The following is a 25395-nucleotide window of genomic DNA, read 5'->3' on the forward strand; positions in this document are numbered from 1 at the left end:
GTGGAAGACACATCTGCTCTGCCTATAAAAAGTTGTTCTTGCATAGGAAAGGATGAGGACACCCAGTCACACTGGAAATGGACTTTGGCTTTGCTGTTGGGGTAATTAAAATAAAACAAGTTATTTCTTCCTAAGAGAAGAGTTCTGTGACATAGCAAGATATAAATCTGCAGAGAATTAAACGGAATGAAAAAGCCAATTACAAAAAGGTTACCTATTGTATAGTTCCTACATGTAAACATAACAATTTTGAAATAAAATGGTGGAATAAGACAGACATCATCACCCTAATGTACATGTATGATCACACAAATGGTATGAATCTACATGGTGCACAACCACAGAAATGAAAATGATGTGCCCCATTTACGTACAATGAATCAAAATGCAGTCTGTAAAGATGAAAAAAAGAAAACAATTACACAGAGCTGGAGTCATGGATAATTCTGAAGTAAGATATCCAATTAAATTGTTGTATGCCCCCCCAAAAAATAAATAAATAAAAATAAAAATACATAAAAAATTTTAGAAATAGACTAAGGATTTGCAATGACCAGGGCAGCACGGGTCGATTACTGAAGGGCGCAGGACGTAAGGTTCTCCATCTGGACTGTGGTGGAGGACACGAACTTGGCAGGCCTCAGTGTGGCGTGCAAGTTAGCACCCGGTAACGAGGACCAGCAATACCGGGAATCTGGATAAGATCGGCCATTGTATCCAAGTCAATATCCTGATCGCGATATCACACTTTTTTTCTTTGCGGAGTTTTGCCAAGTGGGTAGCACGGGCAGACGGGCGCAGTGAGTTGCTCTTTACCATTCCGGGTGACTGGACAATTACTCAGGCACACGAAGGGGAGCGCGCCCGGGGAGCGCCGGGAGTCTGGACGAGTCCACCTGTCTGTCCGCACTGCCCAGGCGCCTGCCCGGGGGCGGGGCCCGCGAGCCGGGGGGCGGGGCGAGCCGCGGAAGTGACGTCTTCGGGCGGGGCGCGCACCTGGGCACCTGGGCGGCCGCGGCGGCGCCGGGCGGCGGCGAGGAGTGCGATGGAGGGCGACGGCGCGGGCCCGTGGGCCCTGGGGCTGCTGCGCACCTTCGAGGCGGGCGAGTTCGCCGGCTGGGAGAAGGTGGGCTCGGGCGGCTTCGGGCAGGTGTACAAAGTGCGCCATGTCCACTGGAAGACGTGGCTCGCTATCAAGTGCTCGCCGAGCCTGCACGTCGACGACAGGTCAGCCGCCGGGTGGGGCGCTGGGGCGGGCGAGGGGCCGCGCAGTTCGGGGGCGCACGGCGACGGCAGGGCCGGGGGCGCGGACTCGGGGGACCCTCCGGTCCACCGGGGCACCTCCGGAGCAGCCTCGGAGGGAACGCGAACGCCGGCGAGGCCCCAAGTCCCGGGCGGGAGGGCGCGGGGTGCTTCGGCGAGCTCCGGGGCTGGCTGCGCTCAGCCCGCGCGGGACCGCGGCTCCGCGGGGACCTCGGGGCCGCGTGTGCAGGAGACTTAACACAGTGCCTTTTCTCGCAACCTGACCCCTTCGGGTTCCTGGCCCGAGTGGCCCCGTAATTTGGGGGTCCCGAACTCGCCTTGCTCTTTGGACCTGCGCCCTCGGGGACGCGTCCCTCCCGCCTGGGATCCACCTGGGCGCTGCGGTCGGCGCTCGGCTTAGAAAAATTGCCGTGTGGGCATCTGGGCTTTGTGAGTGTAGGTCGGCTCCGTTCGACTTACTCAGTAATTTACATTGGAGCACAAATTGGTGTAAGATGGTAATTATTTCGGTCGGAAGCACAGATTTGGCTCGAGCGAGGCGTCCTCAGCGCCCGGGCACTTGGCGTCGCCGCCCGAGGGTCCGGGCTTGGCGGAAGTCGGCGGGGCCGGGGTCTTGTTCTGCCCTGCGCTTCCTCGCCGCACGCTCTAGTTCTAGGGGACTTCATTTCGAGGGCGAGGGTCTGCCGAAGAGCATTGCATTATCCCACGCGCGTCCTTGCCGTGAGTCCTCCTGCACCCGCCTTCCCCGTTCAGCGGCCTGCCCGCCCCTCCCTGGCAGGGGTGCCCAAAGGAATAAATGCGATTGGAAAGGACAGGAGCCTCCTCGCCCCACCTTTGGATTCGGTGGGTCAGCTGTGGTCGGTGGGGGTGGGATAGGGAGAAGATTCTTGAAAAGCAACTCCCCCCATTCACCCTTTACAGTTGAGTCTTCCTAAGCTTCGCTGTAACATTTCGGTTCCTCATCCTGCCGGTGTTCCATGTAGAAGCCTTCTGTGCTTTCACGGAGCGTCCTTGGGCAGATCCGCTCCTTTTAGACTTCATTTGACTGCCTCCGACCGAGGTTCCTCTGCGTGAGCCTGGTGATGGGGCCGCAAACCCCAGCTTTCCTGTAGGTGGTGGTGTGTGCTGCCCCAGCTGCAGTAGCTGTGGCCGGCTGGGAGAGGCCCCGTCCACTCCTGGTGCATCCTCATCCTTGGCCAGGAATCTCCACATCGAGCAAATGCCATAAATCACCACAGCTCAGGGGAGCTGCCTGCTGAGTCCTCTGCTCTCTCACCCTGGGAACCTCTCAGGCCCCGAGGGCACTGTGGTTATTTTGATGAAATCCAATCACTCTGAACACCAGCCAGAAGCTAGTTCTGAAAGGTGAGCCTCTCTCCGTGGGGGCACTACCCCCTTGGGGATGTTAGTTTGATGGTGTTTTCAAGCCAGAGTGAGCTTCACTCGCCAGTGGAGACCTTAACGCCAGGCTCTTGTGTTGGAAGAGCGGAGTGAAGGCGCCCTGGCCCAGGTACACCCCAGCTCACATCCTGGGAGCAGCCCCCTGTTCCCCGGGTGGCTCGAAGCCGGAGCTGGCCTTCACCACTTGAGGCAGGTGGCCTAGGATCTTGTAGAGCCTGGTTGGAAAGTGTTTTGTCCTTTAACTGGAAGCCTCTCCTGCCCTGCCCAAAGCAGGCAGGTGGTGGCATGTTGGCGGTAGGTGGAGGTCAGAGGCACCCAGCAGGAGCATTTCACCTGCTGCCCTTGGCCTACGAGGTTCAGGAGGCAGTGCATCTGCAGCAGGGTGCTGTTTGCTGAGGCAGTGGGCAAGCCTGTGGGTTATCAGAGCTGCTTTGGCTTGTCACTGACTTGGGGTGATAGGGATGTGCAGCCTCCTGCTGAGGTGCGGAGGGGCTGATTGCAGTGCAGGCTTGGCCATTGCTGATGTTTTTGTTTGTTTGTTTTTGTTTTTGTTTTTAGTACCAGGGATTGAACCCAGGGGCATGTAGCCACTGATCTACATCCCCAGCCATTTTTAAAATATTTATCTAAAGACAGGGTTTTGCTGTGTTGCCGAGGCTGGCTCTGAACTCGTGATCCTCCTGCCTCTGCCTCCTGAGCTGCTGGACTCACACTGCTCTTGACTTACCAGTTGCTTCCTAACTTTGAAATTGTCATGCTGTCTATTCTGTGACTTTTTCTTTCCAGCTGTTTTGGTGCTTCTCCGTGGAGCACTTGCGAGGTGTAACCTGGAGGAGTGGGATTTCCTGGGGTCTCTGTGTAGCCCCCCACCCCCATCTTGTCCTGTCTGCTGGAGGGATGGTACCTCTCCCCTCTGCCAGTAGTCTAGGCCTTTCCCCAGGGTAACTGGGCTAGTTATGGCCACCTCCACTTGTTGCTTAGGGTTCCACCATAGTTGTAGATGAGAGCCGGGCTGATTTTCCCTGGCCAGGGTGCTTGCCCCTCAAGGCACACGCTGCCCTGGCCCCAGCCTTTATCCACCCTTGGCCGCCCAGGCTTGTCTGTACAGAGAGGGTCAGTGCTTATTACATGCTCCCTACACATTTCAAGGCTTCCTGGGGGGCCAGAAAATTTCTGTCAAGGGGGCCTATCTAGGGGACCTTTGGGTAGTTCCCAGGTGATTCCCCGTTCCTGAGTTTCTCCTCTTTGCTTGGTGCCTTGGGAGGTCATGCCTCTTGGCCTTGGGTATATGCCTGGCCCTCCCTGGTTGACTCTAAATGGTGGGTCCTAGGGTACCAATAGGATGGCGTGCAGGGCCTCTTCAGAGAGAACAAGTGACTCCAGGGACCCCATTCCTCCCTGCCCTGCCCCCCCTAGGGCGCAGTAACTGAGCACGAGGCCGGCGCCAGCAAGGAGCACGCTGTGAGCTGGGTCTGGCTGGCCGGGCGAGCCCGAGCAAACCCCGGGTCTGTAGCTACAGAGCCCACAGTGGGGCAAGCCCTATTCTTGTCAGTTTTAAAAATAGCAGTGTGGGAACCCCTCGGAGGCTGCCTGGGAAGGTGATTGACTGGCGTGCTGCAGCCCTGGCAGGGGCCGCGCTCTGCCCAGGGTGCCCAGGCTCTGGAGCCGCGGGCAGCCTGCACCCTCTCTGTCCCTCCTGCTTCTCTGGCTTTACCATGACCTCCGCCTCCCTCACCTCCAGCTGGTCTTTGGAGTTTCTGACTGAGCTGCGAGAACCTCGTGGCTTCTCTAGAAAGTTCCTTTTAGAAATGAGTGGCCTGACCCCATTTCTGAGTTTCTTTTAAAATGTCCTTTAAAGTGGAGGCCCAACTCGGTCCTGTGAATGCCAGTATTTTTCCATCTGGAACCAGAAGGGTTGTGGTGGGTGTCCCCTCGTGTCCCCTGGAAGCCCAGGTGTGGTTGTGGTGGTGTCTCTTTGTGTCCCCTGGAGCCCAGGTGTGGTTGTGGTGAGTGTCCCCTTGTGTCCCCTGGAAGCCCAGGTTTGGTTGTGGTGGTGTCCCTCGTGTCCCCTGGAAGCCCAGGTTTGGTTGTGGTGGTGTCCCCTCGTGTCCCCTGGAAGCCCAGGTTTGGTTGTGGTGGGTGTCCCCTTGTGTCCCCTGGAAGCCGAGGTTTGGTTGTGGTGGTGTCTCCTCGTGTCCCCTGGAGCCCAGGTGTGGTTGTGGTGGTGTCTCCTGTCTCCCCTGGAAGCCCAGGTGTGGTTGTGGTGGTGTCCCCTCGTGTCCCCTGGAAGCCCAGGTTTGGTTGTGGTGGGTGTCCCCTTGTGTCCCCTGGAAGCCGAGGTTTGGTTGTGGTGGTGTCCCCTCGTGTCCCCTGGAGCCCAGGTGTGGTTGTGGTGGTGTCTCCTGTCTCCCCTGGAAGCCCAGGTGTGGTTGTGGTGGTGTCCCCTCGTGTCCCCTGGGAGCCCAGGTTTGGTTGTGGTGGTGTCCCCTTGTGTCCCCTGGAAGCCCAGGTGTGGTTGTGGTGGTGTCCCCTCGTGTCCCCTGGGAGCCGAGGTTTGGTTTTGGTGGTGTCTCCTCGTGTCCCCTGGAAGCCGAGGTTTGGTTGTGGTGGTGTCCCCTCGTGTCCCCTGGGAAGCCCAGGTGTGGTTGTGGTGGTGTCTCCTGTCTCCCCTGGAAGCCCAGGTTTGGTTGTGGTGGTGTCCCCTCGTGTCCCCTGGAGCCCAGGTGTGGTTGTGGTGGTGTCTCCTGTCTCCCCTGGAAGCCCAGGTTTGGTTGTGGTGGTGTCCCCTCGTGTCCCCTGGAGCCCAGGTGTGGTTGTGGTGGTGTCTCCTGTCTCCCCTGGAAGCCCAGGTTTGGTTGTGGTGGTGTCCCCTCGTGTCCCCTGGAGCCCAGGTGTGGTTGTGGTGGTGTCTCCTGTCTCCCCTGGAAGCCCAGGTTTGGTTGTGGTGGTGTCCCCTCGTGTCCCCTGGAGCCCAGGTTTGGTTGTGGTGGTGTCTCCTGTCTCCCCTGGAAGCCGAGGTTTGGTTTTGGTGGTGTCTCCTCGTGTCCCCTGGAAGCCCAGGTGTGGTTGTGGTGGTGTCCCCTCGTGTCCCCTGGAAGCCCAGGTTTGGTTGTGGTGGTGTCCCCTCGTGTCTCCTGGAAGCCCAGGTTTGGTTGTGGTGGTGTCCCCTCGTGTCCCCTGGAAGCCCAGGTTTGGTTGTGGTGGTGTCTCCTGTCTCCCCTGGAAGCCGAGGTTTGGTTGTGGTGGTGTCCCCTCGTGTCCCCTGGAAGCCCAGGTTTGGTTGTGGTGGTGTCCCCTCGTGTCCCCTGGGAGCCCAGGTTTGGTTGTGGTGGTGTCCCCTCGTGTCTCCTGGAAGCCCAGGTTTGGTTGTGGTGGTGTCCCCTCGTGTCCCCTGGGAAGCCCAGGTGTGGTTGTGGTGGTGTCTCCTGTCTCCCCTTGAAGCCCAGGTGTGGTTGTGGTGGTGTCCCCTCGTGTCCCCTGGAAGCCCAGGTTTGGTTGTGGTGGTGTCCCCTCGTGTCCCCTGGAAGCCCAGGTGTGGTTGTGGTGGTGTCCCCTCGTGTCCCCTGGGAGCCCAGCATCAGCAGCCTTTCCCCCAGCAGGGTAGGGGAGATGGGGTGTGGCACTCACCTTCCTGGGTGTGCTGAGGCCACGCCATGGGTCGACTTGGCACAGTTTTGAGGTCGTTTTAATTAAACTGTTGCCAGCGGGTTCTGCAGCTCAGAAATGTGCCCAGTGCCATGAACCGGGAGACCCGCGACTTGGTGGTATCCTGGACTGGGCACCCGAAGTGGGGGCTCCACCCCTGCCTCAGCACTGAGGCTTGAGTCTCTGGGGTGGGCTTAAAGTCTCTCCAAGATTAAAAACATTAGCGGTAATTATAAATCTGTGCTTCCTTTTGTGCGTTGCCAGCAGACAGCGGAAACAGTGCTGGGGAAAACGTATTTTGAATGATAACTGCCATTCACAAAAAACAACGGGGGTCTGTGAGAACTTCCTGGGGTTGCTAGGTAAGAAGAGGTGCAGACCCTCGAACAGAGCCAAGGCCTCTGCCACCCTATCCTTGCTCAGTCCTGTCTGCACCTGAGGGTGGTTTGTCACCGGAGATGGTGGCTTGTTTTCCAGGAGAGCTGATCTCCTGAAGCCCCAGGTTGGTTGGCGAGAGGCAGAGGCAGCGTGGACTGGGCTCCCTCAGGCCTTGTGCAGAGCCTGCTGGCTCCGCTGCAGACCCAGCCTTTTTGAAATGGGGTCTCTGTTCTGCAGAGAGGAGGGGCTGGGAGAGGAAGGACTCCTGGTTTGGAGGGTGGTGGGAGGCGGGGTCGGCTGCCTGGGTGTGCTGTTGCTACAGGCTGGGCCTCGGAGTGGCCTGGAGCTCCCGTTTTGTAAGGCAGGCTCAACCGCATTGACTTGGTCATCACTGGATTTTATCAGCCAGGTTGGCATCCAGGGGCCACTCGTGGAATGTCTGTGGCATGTGGAAAAGTGGCCCTTGTTGATGGCCAACCTATAAATACCTGAACTGCCTGTTCAAGACCTCCGCACACTTCCTTGCTCCGTTTCGCTCTGGAGTTCTGCAGAAGGACTGGTGCCAGTGCCCCTTGGCACCGTGGGGCAGCAATACTGGTTAGGGAGGGATACGAGGGGCCACTTTTAAAAGAAGACAAGAGTAGTAGGAAAAAGACAAAGAATGACTTTCATCCTTAACTAGATGCAAAGCCGAGGCAGAGTGGGTAGCAGGCCCAGTTGCAGGGCCCGTGGAGTTGGTGACTGGCAAGGGGCCCTCGCTGTCTGGGGCCTGTGCCCTGGAGAGAAAGGACCCAGGGAGGGGTGGTGTTCTCCTCCCTCAGTGCCTGCAGGTCTGGGAGTAGGCGGGGCATGCCGCTGGCCAGGTCTGGACTGTTGGTCTCTAATCCAGGGACGGCCGTGGCACTCAGGGATCTACCCTGTTGCGTCCCTGAGCCTGGCCAGGCCCCAGCGCTGTGGGGAGAGCAGCGGCCAGGATCCTGGTGAGGGCAGCGCCTCACCCGCCCAGGGCCCAGAGCCCTAGAGGCTTGGGGCATCTTTCCCATTAGTCGCTTGGCCAGAGTGCTGGGACAGCGAGCCACGCTGTGCTCCTCTTGCTTTATGGGAACTGACGGGGCGTGTCCCGTGCTCCTTCACCTGCTCTCAAGCTCCTGCGGCCCGCTGGACTTGCCCCCAGAGCCCCTACTGCCAGTGGGAACTGCCTGTATGGGCGAGAGAGCCAAGGAGGCGTTCCTCCTGCTCGCCTACCGTTCTTCCTGCTCAGGAGTGACTTCGCAGCTGCCAGGAAGCCAGGGAGATGGCCGTGTTCTCAACGGGGTGGTCAGATGGGCAAGGATTGGATATGTCTGGTTGGCACAGTTGGGAATTCTCCCGCGGGGTCCAGGTGGGAGCAGGCACAGCGCGGTGTCCCTGGAGCGGCTCCGGGGTTGGACTTGGAGGAGCTGACTGCTCCAAGCCCCAGAAGAGCCCCAGGGGTGAAGCCAGTGGTGAGGGGTCTTGTGCTGGACCCTGCAGTCCCCAGGGGTCCCCTCGGGCTGCCCCGGTCTGCACGGCCTCTGTGTGGACCCTGAGCTGCCCAGTTCCCAGCTTAGTAGTTGAGGGCTCTCCAGGCGTGGTTCTGGTAGGGAGCTTGTTGCTGGAAAGTGCATGTCCCAGCCCTGACCTGTTCTCCAGGGGCGAGGCCTGGCAGCTGGTGCTTCCAGCCTCCGGAGTGCTTCCCGCGTGTCCGGGTTGCAGAGCCGCTGGCCAGGCCCTGCATGGCTCTAATCTGTCCTCCCTGGATCTGCCTTTCCCTGTAACGTGCTGAGGTTTTTGACCTGGTACTGCCTGGTCCGCTGCCTTGCGTTCTCCTCTGGAAGTGACCTTTGGCCTGGGGAATGGAAGTTCCTGGCTGCGCCAGCCGTGGCTCTGCTGCAGCTGCTCATCTCACCACAGCCTGTGTGTAAAGGGGCTGGGGAGCCGGTGAAAGGTCACTGCGGAAGCAGGTGCAGGCGGGACAGCAGCTCAGCGGCCTCTCCACGGGCTGGACACAGCCAGCACAGCTCCCAGAGAATGGTGGGTCTCAGGCACCTCTGTACCCCAGCCGTATCGGAGGCCTGACATCCTTCACAAAAGCCTAGAGGTGGAAACCATCTGTGTCCGACAGCAGGTGGACGGGTACACAGGATAGGGTGTTCATACCGTGGACTGATACCCAGCCCTGAAAATGAATGGTGTTTTGATAAGTGGCTTAACAAATCAGACGGGCCTTCAAAGCATACTCACAGCTTTGTGAACATGCGGTGCCGCTCGCTGTGTGCTTGGAACAGTGGGACGGGTACGTGCTGTGTTAGGTATGTCTCACCACAGAAGAGTGTGTGGCTGGCCCTGCTGTCGACCAGCTGTTCCCTAGTGTGCAAGGGTGGATTTGGGCCTTCACGGGGGTAAGTGGGCCCCTCAGGTAGATGGCTAGTCTCAACTTTCAGTCCAGCCTACACTTCTTCCCTCACCCCAGGAGAAGGGACTGTCCCATCCACCCCCAGCCTCCAGCCACAGGGTGCCCAGGGTTGCTTGTGGATATCCAGATAACGGCTAGAGTGCCTCTCCATCCTGCTTAGAGTGGCCACAGGGGTGTCTGGCAGTGTTAGTGACGTGGCGTTGGGGACGCAAGCTCCGTGTGTGTGTTTGGGGCTGGCTGCACGCTAGCTGTGGCTGTCCGTGCAGGGACCTGCTGCACCCCCCTCACGCCTTTGCACTCTTGCAGGGAGCGCGTGGAGCTTCTGGAAGAAGCCAAGAAGATGGAGATGGCCAAGTTCCGCTACGTCCTGCCCGTGTACGGCATATGCCGGGAGCCCGTCGGCCTGGTCATGGAGTACATGGAGACAGGCTCTCTGGAGAACCTGCTGGCCTCAGAGCCGCTGCCCTGGGACCTGCGCTTTCGGATCGTCCACGAGACGGCCGTGGGCATGAACTTCCTGCACTGCATGTCCCCACCACTCCTGCACTTGGACCTGAAGCCTGCAAACATCCTGCTGGATGCCCACTACCACGTCAAGGTGGGCAGCACTGTGCCCTGGGCAGCGGGTGGCTGACCAGTGGCCAGGGAATCGGGGTGCAGCTGTAGACCAGGGTTGGGCTGGGGAAGGAGGTAGTTCTGTGGGAAAGAACTCGAAGCCAGGGCCTCTCCCAGTGTGGAAACCCCGGGGCCCCGACTGTTGTGGTTGGCACAAACCTGCAGAGTGTGTATCAGGAGAAGGGCGCTGTTGGTCCTGGGACCTCTCTCAGATCCTGGCACCTGGCTGAATTCCGAGAGCCCTGGAAGCAGATTATGGATTTCCAGATCCCAGATTTACTGAACGATTTTGTGAAATCAGATTAGAGATCAGACATGAGTCATGTGAGGCCGGGGTCTCCTGGTGCAGGGCTGGGCAGGCTTCAGAGGGCCCTGCGTGTGGGCTCTGAGGGGGACTGTCCACTGGCTGTCCCTCGTGGGGTGGCAGGAAAGGCCGGGGTGCTCTCTCGAGGCCAGCGAGTTTTACTTCTCCCTTCGCTAAGCTTGTAGATCCCAGAGAGCGTGAGGAGTGGTCTGCTGGCCCTGTGGGCAGCCTGGACTTGGCGGTCAGCCCTGCCCTGTGCGCCAGGCTGTACATCTCTGTTTCTCTTTGACGGCCTTTGAATCCAGGTAGTGTCACCGCCAGCCCTGGGCGGCAGTGCCCGAGGGGTCGCACTGCCCCCTTCTCTTCCACGCAGGAGATGATGGGTGAGGGAGGGAGGAGCCGAGAGCCGGCCCGAGTCCTGTTGGCACAGGGCACTGCAGGGCGCTGCCTGTGTGCACTTTGCTGTGCCTGGCCTTTCCTTTGACCCCACCTTTAGGGGAGCTGACCCGGCCTGCCCTGCCCCTGGGCTCTGGGGTGGGCCTGGGGTGCAGTGGCCCATGTGGCATGCACAGAGCCGCTCCCGCGGCCAGGCGCAGCCAGCTGGAGAAGCGGATCTTCATTCTGGACAGTGACAAGCTGTTCCTTGGCTGGGCCTCACGCCACCGCAGGTCTCAGCTGAAAGATGTACCTGCTGTCCTATGACGTGAAGCGGGGCGTCGGGGCGGAGGAGACAGCACATGACCAGGTGTGAGCGACGGAGCTCACGCGGCCTCCGGCTCCTTGTGGTTGGAGGGCAGTTTCGTTTCTCCCGAGTAGTGCGGGTCCTGAGGGTCCTTCGCTCTCAAGCATCCTTCTGTGCCAGTAGGGAAAAGGACGACGGGTCCCCGCCGTGTGGCAGGTGTTTGCAGGAGCCGATGCTCCCGAGCAGAGGTACAGTGTGGCGGCCACTTCCCGAGCCAGAGCCGGATTAGTGTCGGGAGGACGAGCTGCGGGCCCTAGAGCAGGGACTGGAGACCTGATTTCCCGCCTGCCCCACTGCTGAGTGGGACATGCTCAGGAAGACGCCCCGGGTCGCGTGTGCAGCCCCTGGGACGGCGTGAGAGGCAGAGGGTAGGGGGTGCAGACGCCGGGCCGGGCCCTGGGCTGCCGTCGGCAGCGGGGCGGGCACAAGGTGGGAGAAGAAACAGCCCAGGAAAAGTCGGGAAGGGTTAGAGGGTGCCTGGAGGCCCGACCCGCCTCTAAGGACTGCCCGGCGGGTCTTCGCAGAGACCTTCGCTGGCCAGCCGGCTGTGGCCTGCCTGGGCCTTTCCACACTCGCCTGCCTTGCTAGTGGGCATGCGAAATGCTCATCTCGGGTGTGTGGGCATTCCTTGGAGGACGCAGTGACCTCTTTCTGGGTGTGGCCTGGGCTGCAGCCCCCGGCCCTGTCAGCTGGCTGGGGAGTGGGGCGGGTGAGGTCGTTCTTTCTGTAGGTTGTCATCAGGGGTCAGTGACGGTGCCCACCTGGAGTGCTTAGCAGGGCCTGTTGCTGCTGGTGGCTGGTCACCAGCAGATCCCTCCTCCAGGTCGGGCACTGACGCTCACCCAGGCATCTCGCCCAGCCGCAGGCACACAGCAGGTATTTAACATTTGCTCCGTGAGGACGTGAGTGCTGTTCTCTGACCTTTGACACACACACTTGCTGTCGCTGCAGGTCACTTTGGTGTGGGCTCCTGTGGACTAGAGGGTCTTTGGTTTGGCCCTCCCCTTACTTAGAGACCTTGGTTCTCAAGGGCTGGACTTGATGGAGTGTTAGTTCCTGGTGCAGATCCTCGAAGAAGCTGCCAGAATGGTGGGAAGGCCCTCTCCCAAGGAGATGCGAGGCCATGCCCCTGGGGACAGCTGTCCCCCTTGCCTGAGTGCACCCTGGAAGGCCAGGGAGGTGTGGGCCCCAAGCAGACAAGTTCCAGAAAGAGCTGCCGGGGGCTGGGGCGCAGCTCAGTGGAAAGGAGGAAGATCCAAAGAAACAAGTGCTGGTGTGCAGGGGGCGAGCTCGAGGCTGGACGCTGGTGTGCAGGGGGCGAGCTCGAGGGAGGACGCTGGTGTGCAGGGGGTGAGCTCAAGGCTGGACGCTGGTGTGCAAGGGGCGAGCTCGAGGGAGGACACTGGTGTGCGGAGGGTCGAGCTTCAGGGTGGACATGGCGGCACCTTATGCCAGAGACGAGGCTCGGCTGGGTCGGCCCTCTGGTCTCTGGGTGGTTGTGGGCAGTCATCGCGGCAACACAGCTCTACTGTGGAGCTGGATGGCTCAGGCTGCTGGCCACCCCTCTCTACCCTGTGTGATGAGAGCCAAAGCCCCGCAGCGGCCATCCGTGCTGCCAGGTGTGTGGATGAGACTGTTTTAAATCACTTCTTGCTCCTCCGCCGCGTACACCAGGTTTCCACCTTGACGTGTTAGGTGAGGGGTGGGTTCGAGATCTGGGCTGCGGGCGCTCCCCTCTCCCGAGTCCGTGGTCCCCGCCTGTGTCCTCTGGCAGGGGACAGGTGCTGCTCTCTTCCTCCAAGTGCAGCCTGAGTAGCTGGTCTGCGTGGACAGTGCCGGGAGGAGAGGGGTGGAGCTCCAGGCTCCCCAGACCCCAGCCTGTCTTCGTTTCTGGGTTTGGAAGGTCGTAGGCCACCGGTGGTCGTGAGGGCTTCCCTGTCCCTGAACCTGTTCTGAGGGGAGCCCCCGGCTTCAGGCTGCTCCACGGTCTCCGGCTGTGCCGCTGCGGCACAGGGTGCGGGCTTCGTCAGGTGGTGTTTTCCTTCCCAGACTCTCTTTCTCTTGAGAGAGGTTTCTCTTGAGGTTTCTCTGAGGCCTGGCCCTGATGGAGCCCCTGGTAGGGTTCCAGAACTGGTGGCAGGGCTGTCTCCATGCGAGGGGGGCCTTCCCGCTCGCTGCCTCCTGCAGAGCGCTCAGCGTCCCCTGAGGCCTGGGTCACGGGTCGTGGATGTGGCCAGCCTGGCTCCCTGTGGTCATGGCCAGTCTGGCTGCGTGGGCGAGTGTCCCAGGGAGACTTGTGACTGAATTCCACACCGTCTTCACGAGATCTGGAGGAGAGGGGCCCCTCCCAGAGGCCCACACGGTCTCCACTGTGGGTCTCCACTGTGGGTGTGCGCCAAACGGGTGCCTCTGCCAGAAGGAGGCCTCCCGGAGACGCAGGAGGCAGGGATGGGGTCTGAGTGGCTAGGGTGCCGCCCGGGAGAGGTCACAGTGTGTCTGGAGAGGCCCCGGTGATGTCTGCTGGTGACACATTCTGCGGAGTCAGCATGCTGTGAGGGGGTGTGGCAAGGCGCTGCACTTGCTTTAAAGGGCCTCTGGAGGGGTGTTACCTTTGCGGGACTTGCTGCCACTTGCCGGCCCAGCTGGAGGGTTGCGTCACGTGTTCCTCTACCTGTGAACCCTGGGCGCTGCTCTTCCCTTCCTGCCACCAGGGCGTGTCAGCAGATCAGCGGCCCTAAGATATGGGCCTGTGGTTCTCAAGTCCTCGTCCCCAGGGAGTTCTCTCCTTAAACCCCGGTCCTTTCCCTCCGTGGAGCCATGGCTCTGTGGCCTGCGGAGGGCTCTGTCTGAGCTGGGAACCCGCAGGCACACGGCCCTCAGGCGGGGACAGCCGGCTCACCGCCCTCCCTCCTTCTGACGCTTTGTTGCAGATTTCCGATTTTGGGCTGGCCAAGTGCAGCGGGCTGTCCCACTCACACGACCTGAGCATGGATGGCTTGTTTGGCACCATCGCCTACCTCCCCCCGGAGCGCATCCGGGAGAAGAGCCGGCTCTTTGACACAAAGCATGATGTGTACAGGTGTGTAACGTCCTGCCCATCCCTGCGCGCCCCTCCAGGGACTCTGAGCCCGTCTTCATGTCCTGAACGGGGGCTTTCAGAAGGACTCTGGGTGCCCATCAGCAGTGGGATTCAGTCCAAACGAAAGGGGTGTGTGTGTCGGGCTTGTGGGTGCAGGTTCTCCAGGCATGCCAGAGACCCTCTGCCCCGTGGGCACTGTGGCTGCCAAAGAGATCTTCCTGGCTGGTGCCCTTATGCACGCAGCCAGTGGCAATGGTGTTGGGTCTCCTGTGGCATTTTTATGAAATGTGGGTTTTATTGTTTGTCAGAAGAACCTGCTGTGTTCAGCGGTCCCTGTGCCCACATGTGTGTGCTTTTGGGTTCTCACCCTTCATGCTCTGAACTTTAGGAGGGAGCAGCTCACACTTGCTGGGGTCACCTGCTCGTGGTGGAGGAATGTGGGCAGAACCCCCGGCCGCCAGGTCCTTTCCGTTTTTAAGCTGCGTGAGTCTTCCTCTCACGCACGGACTTCTTGGACAAAGCGAGTCAGGGAGTGCACAGACACGCACCGGGAGCCACTGCCTCCGTCCTGGCTGGCTACTTGGCGAGGCTGCCGTATGTGCGCTCACCCACGGCTGGAGCTGTGGCTCACGGCCTTCGGGGACTCGTGGTGGCTTGCAGAGTCTGGGGACAGTAGGATGCTCTATTTAGTTTAGAGCTGAGTTTCAACTTTTGAATCTGCACTTTCCATTAATTTTAAGTGTGAATTCTTTGTAAGTAACTACCGTCAACTCTGTGCTTGGTGGGGGTCAGTCTTTGGACTCCTGTTTTTTAATTTTTTAAAAAATGCATTAGATTGGGCCCCTGTCTATGGTGTATCCAGAATAGTTTGTGAGCATGGAGTCCCCAAGTGGCCAGCAAAGGGCTGGGGCCCGGCGGGGCCGTCTCCGGCGTTCTCCGCGCCCTTTCTTAGCAACCTCTTAACGTCTCAGGGAGCCGTAGGAACATTTGCGCTGTGCCTGACGGACCCCAGGGAGGATCAGTGGAGCGCGAGGACACCAGCACATGCCTGGCACCTGCTCTGTGCTGGGCTGGCAAGAAGGTGGTGACCAATGTCAGCTCTCCCCTTGAGTTTAGGGCCCGCGGGGCCGGGGCCCTCCAGGGTCTTGCCGCCTGCTCTGAAGGCTGCAGCTCAGCTGTCTTCTCTTCCACACCTGAACCGACATAGAGGGTGTCACCAAGAAGATGTCCCAGAGCTTGGAGTGACTCCTCCAGCTTGCTGCAGGGTGGTTGGGCCTGGGACCCGAGCTGAGCGTCCTGAGCTCGCACTAAGCGCCTGGCTTCTCTTCCAGCTTCGCCATCGTGATCTGGGGTGTGCTCACGCAGAAGAAGCCCTTCGCAGGTGAGTGTGCCGCACCTTGCAGCAGTGCCTGCGCCTGGGGCATGTGCCTTGTCTCTTCTCAGCCCTCGCACCTGTGACCCAGTAGGGCCACCCCCTTGCCGGCTTTTCTGCACACTGAAAAAGTGCTCGTGCAGAGTAGTTAGCACACAGGGAATTACAGGACACGTGCAGGAAGAGACTCGAAGGGCTCCGTTTCTGATTTTTTTGTATAGCACACACACAAACATGTCATTTCCACCATTTAAATCTGTGATTCTGTGACACTGAGTCTGTTCACAGTTGTGCAGGTGGCATCACTGCCTAGCTCCAGAACGCCCTGCCACCCCAGCAGTAGCCCTGCTCCAGCGGCAGACACTCCTGATCATCTCTCCCCACCTCCGGCAACCACTGATTTGCTTTCTGTGGATTTGCCTTTTTCCAGCTAATTCTCTTTCTTTCTTATTTTTTTAAAACATTAAAAAAAAGAGATTGTAGCGAATACACATGACAAACTCGCCCTCTGCAGCACCTCTGAGCCTGTGGTCCAGCAGTGGTAAGGTGTCCACCTGCTGGAACAGCTTCCGGGACCAGAAGCCGCTCCCCGCCTACTCCCAGCGAGGCAGCTCCTACGCAGTTCCTGTCCTCAGACCCTCAGTACCTGGACTTGGTCATCTCAGAGCTCTTACGTGCGCTGGAGAAGGGTTTTCTCTGTTTGCACTTCTCCTGATATTGTTATCTTGCCTTGACCTCTGCCAGGCTCAGGGCTTGAAAAGAAAAGGAAAAAAGAAAAGAGTCTCTGCATGACCTTCAGGCCTGGGTCCACTGAGGCAGACTAGCCAGACTAGCGGCCAGCGTGAGGAAAGGTGCAGGGCCAGGAGTGGTCCAAGTGTGGCAGGATCGAGCGCAGGCGGAGCCTCATGGATGTCCCCAGCCCCTCCTGCCACCATGGCCCTTAGTTCCTGGCGCCCTTCCCCAAGGTCTCTGCTGGATTCTTTTTACATGCAGCCTGCCAGTTGGACCTGACATTGCCTGGCAGGTTGACACCTGAAGCCAGGTGTGTGGGGCGAGTAGGGGGATCGAGGTCTGCCGCTTCATGGCCTCCTGGACAGGGCGAGTGAGGTGCAGCACCGTGCGAGCGCCTGGGTGTCTTCTGTCCTGTTGGGCAGTAGGAAGCCTCCAGGTGTGTACTTGACTTTGTTTCCTTAGAGGATCTGTGAGTCTGGAGGTCCGAGTTACCATGGAAATAACCTGCAGATCCTGGAGACAGGTGTTGCGAAACACTTAACGGGCAGGTGGAACAAATAGCAGAGTCCTGGCTGCCAACGGTGACCTTGGGCCAACTCTCCACCCTGGCCAATGGCACCTGCCTTGGTGGAGGGCGGGTTGGAACTGCAGGGCCGGGAGCACAGAGGGGAACAAGAAGCCTGGAGGCCGCCTAGCGGGTGCAGGTCAAGGCTGTGCAGGAAGACTTGGCCCCTGGCAGGGTCACCTCGGGCCCTTCCCACCAGGGTGGAGACTGCAGCCCAAACAGTAATGCGAACAGCAGTGGGAGCAGTCCTGTCCCCAGGGACTACTGGACACAGGTGGTTCTCAACCGGGAAGCAGGACAGTGTGCTGTGCTGTCCCCAGATGGGCTGTCGCCCTGGACACAGGTGGTTCTCACCCGGGAAGCAAGACAGTGTGCTGCAGGACAGGGCAGTGTCCCCAGTGCCCCTCAGGTGCCTGCACCGTGGCTTCCTGGTGCCCTGATGGGCGTGCTTCTCCCGTAGATGAGAAGAATATCCTGCACATCATGGTGAAGGTGGTGAAGGGCCACCGCCCAGAGCTGCCGCCCGTCTGCAGGCCTCGTCCCCGCGCCTGCGGCAACCTGCTGCGCCTCATGCAGAGGTGCTGGCAGGAGGACCCACGGGAACGGCCCACCTTCCAAGGTAAGTGCCCCAGAGGCGATTCCCAGGGTCCCACGGGGAACAAGGGGCACAGGGAGGGTGAGGGGACAGACCAGCCCTGCACAGGTGGGTCAGCCTGGCCCTGCCTTGGACCTCCAACGCTCAGGGCCGGATGGGGCTGCTGGACCGAGGGCCACTTCAGACACCCACCCTGTTCCTGGCCAGGACTAGTGTGCTGCTCAGAGGAGACTCATGACTGGTGCTTCTCGGCACAGTTCCCTGGGGTCCTGCCCTCAGAACAGGGAATGGCCTTTGGATAGTCAGCCTGGTGGGCTCGAACGCATCATTGTTCTCAAAGCACATGAGGGGCTCAACTTGAGGGGTCGGGCTTACCTGCTGGGGCTAATGGCCAGGGCGTTGAGGCAGCCCGGCCCTGCATCCGGTCAGACCTTGCAGATGGTAGGCCCAGGGCTGGCGGGTGGGTCGTCCTGTCGGGATCCTGGGTCTGCTGAGTGATTTCAGTACCGGTGGTGCCTGGCTGGTGCTTAGAGACTTTAGGGCGTCACCTCTTCTGTCCCCATGGAATTGTGCAGAAGCTATTAGCCAAGTGACCTGCTCTTTTTTGTCTTTTCCCCCCAAAGAAATTACCTCTGAAACTGAGGTCCTGTGTGAGAAACCCGAAGAGGAGGTGAAAGAGCCAACTCTGGACCCAGCTGGGAAGAGCTCGCCGGGACCTGCGAGCGAGGTAATGCTTTCTTCAAGCCCACCACTGTCCCTTCTGCAGACCCCCGGCCAGCTGCCCTGTTCTGAGCCTGCCTGTGCCCAGCTCTGCTAGCTGTGCAGGTCCCATGGCCTGGGCTCATCTGCCCCATGCGTTCCTACCCCGTCTCCTGCCTGTGGTTTGTGTGAACAGCGAGGGTGCCCATTTGGCATCGGTCAGTGCTCCCTGGACCCACCTTGAACAGGGCAGGCAGCAGATGGCTGCTCTGGGTGGGTGGCCCCTGGCTTGGGGATCTGGTTGCTTTCTCACTGTGCACAGCTGGTTTGTTCTATGAGTGTGACATAGGTTATTTCAGGGGTGATAAGGAGTTCCAAGTGCCAAGGACAGCTAGTGCCTTGAGGATAATTAGATTGGAGCAGACTTGCAAAGTGAAGCCCGATAAGCTAGCTTTATGGCATGTTATCAGGCGCAGGGCAGTTTCTCCAGGGAGATAGGCAAACATTTATGGTGCACACCGTGGAACAGAGAAGGGGCAGGTGTGCATGTGAGAATTGGGGACAAAGGTGCCAAGAGGCTCGGAAAGGAGGTGGGCTGTGTCCCCGATAAGGTAAGAAAGGCAGCCAGCGGGTGAGGTGGCTCAGTCTGCCAGGAGACCGAGTCAGTGAACCCCAGGGTTCTCCAGGGGAGAACTGTGAGGGACTCGCCAGAAGTCTCCTGTCTCATGCAGGCAGACCCTCTACGGCCTCTTGGTGTGGGCTGGCTTGGATCTCCGAGATTTCCCTGCAGCGGGCCCTTCCCCTTGGCCTTGTCCACACACAGCCCCAAAGCCTGGCTTAGCTCCAAAGAGCATTCGCAGGCCAGGCACTTGGCTAAGCTGGCCTGGGAACGGCTTGCTCTGGTTCTTCTTACGCTGACCGGCTGTGCCCGCACCCGGGCGGCAACCCCCAGGTGGCACTGCGCGCCCCCCTGCTTACTCCCGCGGTGCCTGTCTGGATGCTGCTGCTCACGCCTGCCCTGAGCCTCTGGAGCAGTATCCTGCTGGATTTCGCATTTTTCTCACAGTGTCCCTGCTGGGCACCCATCAAGGTCTGTGCACGTGCAGCCCTGTGTCTCTGGGCTCCCTCGTGCTGGGTCTGTGGTGACCGGCAGCCAGGCCACCTGGTCACTTCCTGCAGCTCATGGCGTGCTCCCGCGCCTGCTTCCTCCCCGCCTTGGTGGAGGGCCAGGGTCCTCATTCCTGGCTCTGCTTTGCAGGCTGTGCCCGGGTCCTCGCGTCTCAAGCGCGCCTCTGCCCCCGCCTTGGAGAAGGACTGCAGCCTTTCCGAGCTGCTGTCGCAGCTGGACTCGGGCGCCTCCCAGGCCATCGAGCGCCCCGAGGAGCTCAGCCGCGGCAAGAGGCTCTCGGGCGTGTCTTCCGTGGACTCCGCCTTCTCGTCCAGAGGGTCCCTGTCACTCTCCTTTGAGCGGGAACCTTCCACAGGCGGTGAGCAGTGACCGTCCTAAGAACGGACGAGCCCGATGATGGGGGGGTGGGGTGGTGTCCTTTGGAGTTGGACAACTGCAAAGACCAAGCGTCCAGCCCCTCGCCCCGGAAATCCTGTGCCCACCCTCGGTCAGCGTGGGAGCTCGGCTCTCAGCATAGCTGGGACACTGCACACAGATCAGAGACGCACGCACCGCAGAGCAGCCCCACGAGGTGCCACCTAGGGCATAAGGGAATCCGGCTACACTGCCCACCTGTGCGGTGGGGTCTTACTGGCCAGCACTGGGGCAGAGGCTGACCTCAGGCCTGCAGTCCTGCAGGTGATCCCAGCGACCTTTCCTTGGGTGCCAGCCCTGCACCCTGTCTTGTGCCGTGGACCCGTCCCCCTCTCCGATAGGTGGGCCTCCTGTGACCATGCAGTGACCTGGGTTGCTTGTCCCTGGAGGCGCCGACTCCCTGGTGTTTTGTGAACTGACAGTCGGGAGGAGCCCTTGTCCACCAATCTCCTGCCGCATGTGCAGGCATTACTGGGGATCCAGCCCCGGGCATCACGCGCAGGGCATGAGCTCTGCCGCGGAGCCACGCCCCCAGCGCTTTTCATTTAGAGAAGGGGTCTTACCGAGTTGCTGAGGCTGACCTCAGACTTGGGCCCCTCCTACCTCAGCCTTCTGAGCCACTGGGCTCACAGACGCGCCACCAGACCTGGCTGTCTTCATTCTAATGGGCTTTTAGAAAGTGGCTTTTCCCGGTTCTTGCTCCAGGGTGCTGTCATCTTTGCTGCGGGCAGGACTGTGTTTCCTGGTGGACAGGACAGACCTGGAGGGGAAGATTCTAGGTCTTTCCAGCTCCCTGGGTTTTTAGGGTAGAACATTGGGGGTGAAAGAGGGCCAGGCAGGTTTGGAAACACCTTCAGACAGGTGGGTGGACCCAGGGACTGACGGCACGTGGTGGGCCCAGGGGTTGCAAAGGGCGGCCAGAGCGAGCTTCAAGACTGCCGGAAGGAAAGCGCGCCGTCTCCCATGGAGAAATGGGCTGGGCACCTTCTGTTCAGGTCTCTCACTGCTGCTGCCTCCACCCAGTGCCCAAGAGGGTTCCTTGGGGCCCCTTGGTATGCAGTGTCCAAACAGAGGTCCAGACAAGCGGGCTCCGTTTCTGTAGTGCTGCCCACCCCGCCTCTCGTCTGCCATCCCCTGGAGAACCTCACTTGATGGGAGTCAGAAGAGTCTTGTTTCCGTGAATCAGGACTCCAAGCAGCTGTGTTAAGTGGAAGGCTTTCATCCTAGGCACCGGGCCGATTGTCCTGAGGCACGATGCCCGTTTCTTTTGGATTATCCTAGAAAACACCCTGTAGTTTCCCGGGACAGGAGGTGCCCTTCTGAGGTCAGGCTGGGAGCTGGAGGGCCCCTTCCCAGCCCCAGGTCCAGGTACAGCTTTGCCGGCCCTTGGGTTCTGGAGGGCGCTGGGGAGCCTGGCCGTGTTCCCTGCAGGCCAGGGCACCTGCCCGGGCTTTTCACTCTGCCTCTTCTTTCCCTTTTTAAATGAAGGAACGTTAACCATCTGGCTGTTTCTAGGCACCAGGGCTCTGAGTTTGTCTTCCTTTCCTAACCGCAAGCCAGTGGAGTCACTGGGGTGCTCTTAGCTTGCACGTGGACGAAGGAGAGGACCCCGGAGACGGTCCTGGCTGGACCTCAGTCTAGAGGGGGCGCTTGCTCAGTCTGCTGCAGGCGAGGCATGACCTGGAGGCTGTGCACATCCTGCTGTCCTGGCTCAGAGTCCCTCGAGGCTCGGCGCCTGCCTGATCTCTCCTCTCTCCCTGCAGACCTGGGCACCACAGACGTCCAGAAGAGGAAGCTAGTGGATGCCATCGTGTCGGGGGACACCAGCAAGCTGATGAAGCTCTGGCAGCCTCAGGACGTGAGCCTGGTGCTGGACGGCGGCGCCAGCCTGCTGCACCTGGCCGTGGAGGCTGGACAGGAGGAGTGCGCCAAGTGGCTGCTGCTCAACAATGCAGACCCCAACCTGACCAACGGCCAGGGCTCCACGCCGCTGCACCTGGCGGTGGAGCGCAGGGCGCGGGCCGTGGTCGAGCTGCTGTTGGCCCGGAAGACCAGCGTCAACGCCAAGGATGAGGACCAGTGGACGGCCCTGCACTTTGCGGCCCAGAACGGAGACGAGTCCAGCACGCGGCTGCTGCTGGAGAAGAACGCCTCGGTCAACGAGGTGGACTTCGAGGGCCGGACGCCCATGCACGTGGCCTGCCAGCATGGGCAGGAGAAGATTGTGCGCATCCTGCTGCGCCGAGGCGTCGACGCGGGCCTGCAGGGCAAGGACGCTTGGCTGCCCCTGCACTACGCCGCCTGGCAGGGCCACCTGCCCATTGTCAAGCTGCTGGCTAAGCAGCCGGGCGTGAGCGTCAATGCGCAGACCTTGGACGGCCGGACGCCCCTGCACCTGGCGGCTCAGCGGGGGCACTACCGCGTGGCCCGCATCCTCATCGACCTGTGCTGCGATGTCAATGTCCGTGGCCCGCTGGCTCAGACACCCCTGCACGTGGCTGCGGAGACCGGGCACACGAGCACCACCAGGCTGCTCCTGCATCGCGGCGCCGGCAAGGAGGCTGTGACCGCGGAGGGCTGCACCGCCCTGCATCTGGCCGCTCGGCATGGACACCTGGCCACTGTCAAGCTGCTCCTGGAGGAGAAGGCCGACGTGCTGGCCCGGGGGCCCCTGAGCCAGACGGCGCTGCACCTGGCTGCCGCCCATGGGCACTCAGAGGTGGTAGAGGAGCTGGTGAGCGCCGACCTCATCGACCTGTCCGACGAGCAGGGGCTCAGTGCACTGCACCTGGCCGCCCGGGGCCGGCACGCGCAGACCGTGGAGACGCTGCTCAGGCACGGGGCCCACATCAGCCTGCAGAGCCTCAAAGTCCAGGGTGGCCCGGGCCCCGCGGCCACGCTGCTCCGGCGGAGCAAGACCTAGCCTCCTGCCGCAGACGCGGAGGGCCGCGGGCTTCGTCTGCCTGTGCCCCTGTGGGACAGGAGGGTGCCCTGCCGGGACACTTCCCTCGCCTGTGGCCAGCCTGCCGCAACACTGACCCACAGAGCTGAGGCTGAGGCCGTGCCCGTGTGGTGGGGTACAGGCGTGGGCTGCCCTCCAGACGGGCTTGGCTGGCAAGATTGGCAGCTGACCCGCCGCTGGCCTGGGCGCCTGGCGTCATGAGGGACGATGGGTCGAATCATTTCGTCATACTACTAAAGGGGGGCTGGTGCGGGCCCCTTGGTGACAAGGCGTGGGCAAGGATGGGCTCTGTCCCACCGCCAGCCACCTGACGGCTCAGCATGCCTCTCGGGGAGTCCCAGGACTGTGTCCTCGTCCTCACACTGGTGGCAGGGGCACCTGATGAAGCAGAGCGCGTCCTGTGCATGAAACATCATGGTGGATGAGCAGCGCCAGCCGGGCCGAGGCCCGTTGGGGCCGAGGTGGACGGTCTGGCCTGAGGAGTGGCCCTAATGTCATAGGTCGGCTTTGAAAGCCTTCGGTCTCCCCCACCCTCCCGTCTAGGCTCGTCTGCGTCCAGTGCTTGGATAGCGCTGCCCAGCTCCTCGCACTGTCCCTGGCTGACAGTCATTTCTTATTGCATAAAATGTTCTGAACTCCAGAGCCACGTGTGTGGAGGTCGTTGAAGAGGCCCCACTGCCCTGGACAGTGACCCGAGGGCAGGCCGCTGGCTGGACTTGTTTCTCGGTCTCCTTTTGGGGAGGAGGCTGTTGGCACCCGGGGGCTGTTGCGTGTCAGGTTTTCTGACCTGCTCTGTGGGGCTCCCTGGGCATCGAGCCTCGGCAGGTTGGGGTATAGCCCGAGGTGGCTGCAAGGGGCGGTTGTACTCAGACCTGTGAAGGGTTTGGCCACTTAGTGTCGCTGCCATCATCACACGTGTCCACAGCTGTCCTCTGTTGCAGACGTGACCTCCGAGGGCCGGCGTGGCTGTGCAGAAGTCGATGTTAACGTATCGCGTGTGCTGGTGGGATCTGCGCGGCCGCTCCTCCCAGGCGGCAGGTGCTGACCGTGGGCTGACTGTGCTTTAGTACGCCGTCCAGAGGTCTGTCCACGTCAATAAAGCAAAGTGCTCTTCTGCTTCCTGGAAGTCGAGTGGCTACTTTCACTTGCGAGCGGGCTTGAATTACCTGGCTCCTGAAAACAGGCCCGGGCGCTGCTGTGTGGTCCAGAGACCAGTGCATGTCGCACTGAGTCAGTCTGGGACCAGGGGAGCAGGGCATGGGCTTGGCCTTCTCCTGAGCCCAGTTCCACACGCAGCAACCACAGGAGAGGAGGCCATCTTGTTGGAAGAAGCTCCCGGCACCTTTGTTTTGTTTTAAGTGATACTTACCTTGATTTGTTAACTTTGCATTTTTCAAAATAATTTCAGTACAGAAAGGTTAAAAGAATGGTTCTTACCAGTACCCTCCCCAATTTCCCTACTTCTGCATTTCATCTCATCCCAATGATTCTTTTCGCTCTCATCCATACACCTAGTCCCCTTCCCATCCACCCGCCCGCCCGTCCATCACCCCCCACCCATCCGTCCACTCACCTGTGCATCACCCACCTCTCTGCCCGACACCACCTGCCTGTCTGCGGCCAGGTTGCAGGCTGCCTGCTCCACTCTTAAATCTTCACTGTGTCCTTCCTAAAAACAAGGACTTTAGGGACTGAGGGGAGAGAAGTAGCTCAAGGTAGAGGCCTGCCTGGCAGGCAAGAGGTCCTGGGTGGGATCCCCAGCACTGCAGGGAAAAAAAGAACTTTCTGATGATACTCTCAGTCCACCCACCGAAATCAGGAAATCAACCCTGGACCAAACCTCCCAGTCCATAAATCCTCTCCAGGTTCTACTGACTGCCTCAAAAGTGTCCTTTCCAGAAGAAGAGAGGAAGGTCAACGGACAGCAGGAGGCAGCAGTCCTTTCCGCCCTGGTCCAGGATCTTGTGTCCGGCTCTGCGTCTCCTGTCCTTGGTTCTGGCCGCTCAGCCCCGTCTCTCTCGACTTGCCTCTTGGGAGATCGGCCGCTCGGCTGCCTGGCTTTCCCGAGGCTGGACTCGGCGTGCTTGGCCACGGCACCCCAGGCGTGGTGATCTGTGCAGGGTGCCTGCCCTCCCGGTAGGCACTGGCGGGGACTCCTGCTTCACCCTGGCCGGCGGCTCAGGCTCCGTTGTCCTTGTTCCACATCGTCCCCCTGTGAGCCGCTTTCCTGGAGTCTGAGGCGCCCCCGGCCCCCGCCCAGCCTCAGCAGCAGCCCCTGCTGCCCGGAGTCTGGTTTCCCGTGCTGGAGGGAGGTGTTAGAAAGCAGGCTGGTGCAGGGGTGCTCATGTCGCTGGGGTGGCCTGGCGTCTAGGCCCTTAGCAGAGATGGACGAAGGCATGTGGTCACTCACCTGTATGGACACACACTCTGGCTGCACCTGGCCTTCCGGACAAGCCAGCACCTGGGGTTGGTCATGCTTATCGGTATCTCTTGGCCTCCTGCACCCTCAACTCGAGCCCCTTGGCTCAGTCCTGGTGTGTTGCCGACTCTGCCAGGTGTGCCCACCTGCAGTGCCAGCCACCTGGCCAGCAGCCTGGTCCTGCCCTGTGACAACACTTAAGCCTTGCCTGGTGCAGGACCCTAGCCTGTGACCCCTGACTCACGCCTCTGCCTTCGGCTGCGCCCACCCCTTTTCCCGTGCAGGTGGGTCAGCTTGCCCTCCTGTCTTGGGTCGGGAAAGTGACTTCACGCTTGCCCTCCTCAAGGAAGGAGGGGAATTCCTCCTTCCCTCACTTTCCCTCTGAGAGGTTTCTGGCTCAGGACCAGCGTCTGGGCTGAAGATCGACTCACTCTTAACTGGCCCCTTGAGGAAAACAGGACTCTTCACCAGGGGTGGAAAAGTGAGTCTCCTGCTCTGGGAAGAGGGGCCCTTCAGAGCCCAGCCAGCCCTCCCAGCCCACGCAGCCACAGGGGTGTCAGCCCACCTCTGCAGCCCTGGAACGTGGGGATGGCAGGACCTGCAGCAGTGGCTCTCCCTGGCTGGAGCAGGGACATACTCCCTGGCTC

General features: G+C 60.5%; 1 protein-coding gene across 1 annotated transcript; it reads left to right on the forward strand.

Moving 5' to 3' along the window:
- Window positions 1–991: 991 nt before the first annotated feature.
- Window positions 992–23450, forward strand: RIPK4 (receptor interacting serine/threonine kinase 4). The gene is made up of 8 exons (XM_079101169.1): window positions 992–1227; window positions 9428–9719; window positions 13713–13861; window positions 15193–15242; window positions 16991–17149; window positions 17749–17852; window positions 19083–19311; window positions 21131–23450. The coding sequence occupies exons 1-8, from the start codon at window positions 1046–1048 to the stop codon at window positions 22288–22290; spliced, it is 2325 nt and encodes a 774-aa protein (XP_078957295.1). The 5' UTR covers window positions 992–1045; the 3' UTR covers window positions 22291–23450.
- The last annotated feature ends 1945 nt before the right edge of the window (window positions 23451–25395 follow it).

Source organism: Sciurus vulgaris (assembly GCF_902686455.1).
Source record: "Sciurus vulgaris genome assembly, chromosome: 10".
In the NCBI taxonomy this organism is placed as follows: Eukaryota; Metazoa; Chordata; class Mammalia; order Rodentia; family Sciuridae; genus Sciurus; species Sciurus vulgaris.

What these genes read in the sequence shown, in the direction of transcription:
- RIPK4 (XM_079101169.1), top strand. Translation starts at nt 1,046, where the DNA reads ATGGAGGGCGACGGCGCGGGCCCGTGGGCCCTGGGGCTGCTGCGCACC. An exon ending in AGCCTGCACGTCGACGACAG is followed by an intron (nt 1,228 to 9,427) that starts GTCAGCCGCCGG and finishes GCACTCTTGCAG; the next exon opens with GGAGCGCGTGGAGCTTCTGG. An exon ending in GCAGAAGAAGCCCTTCGCAG is followed by an intron (nt 15,243 to 16,990) that starts GTGAGTGTGCCG and finishes CTTCTCCCGTAG; the next exon opens with ATGAGAAGAATATCCTGCAC.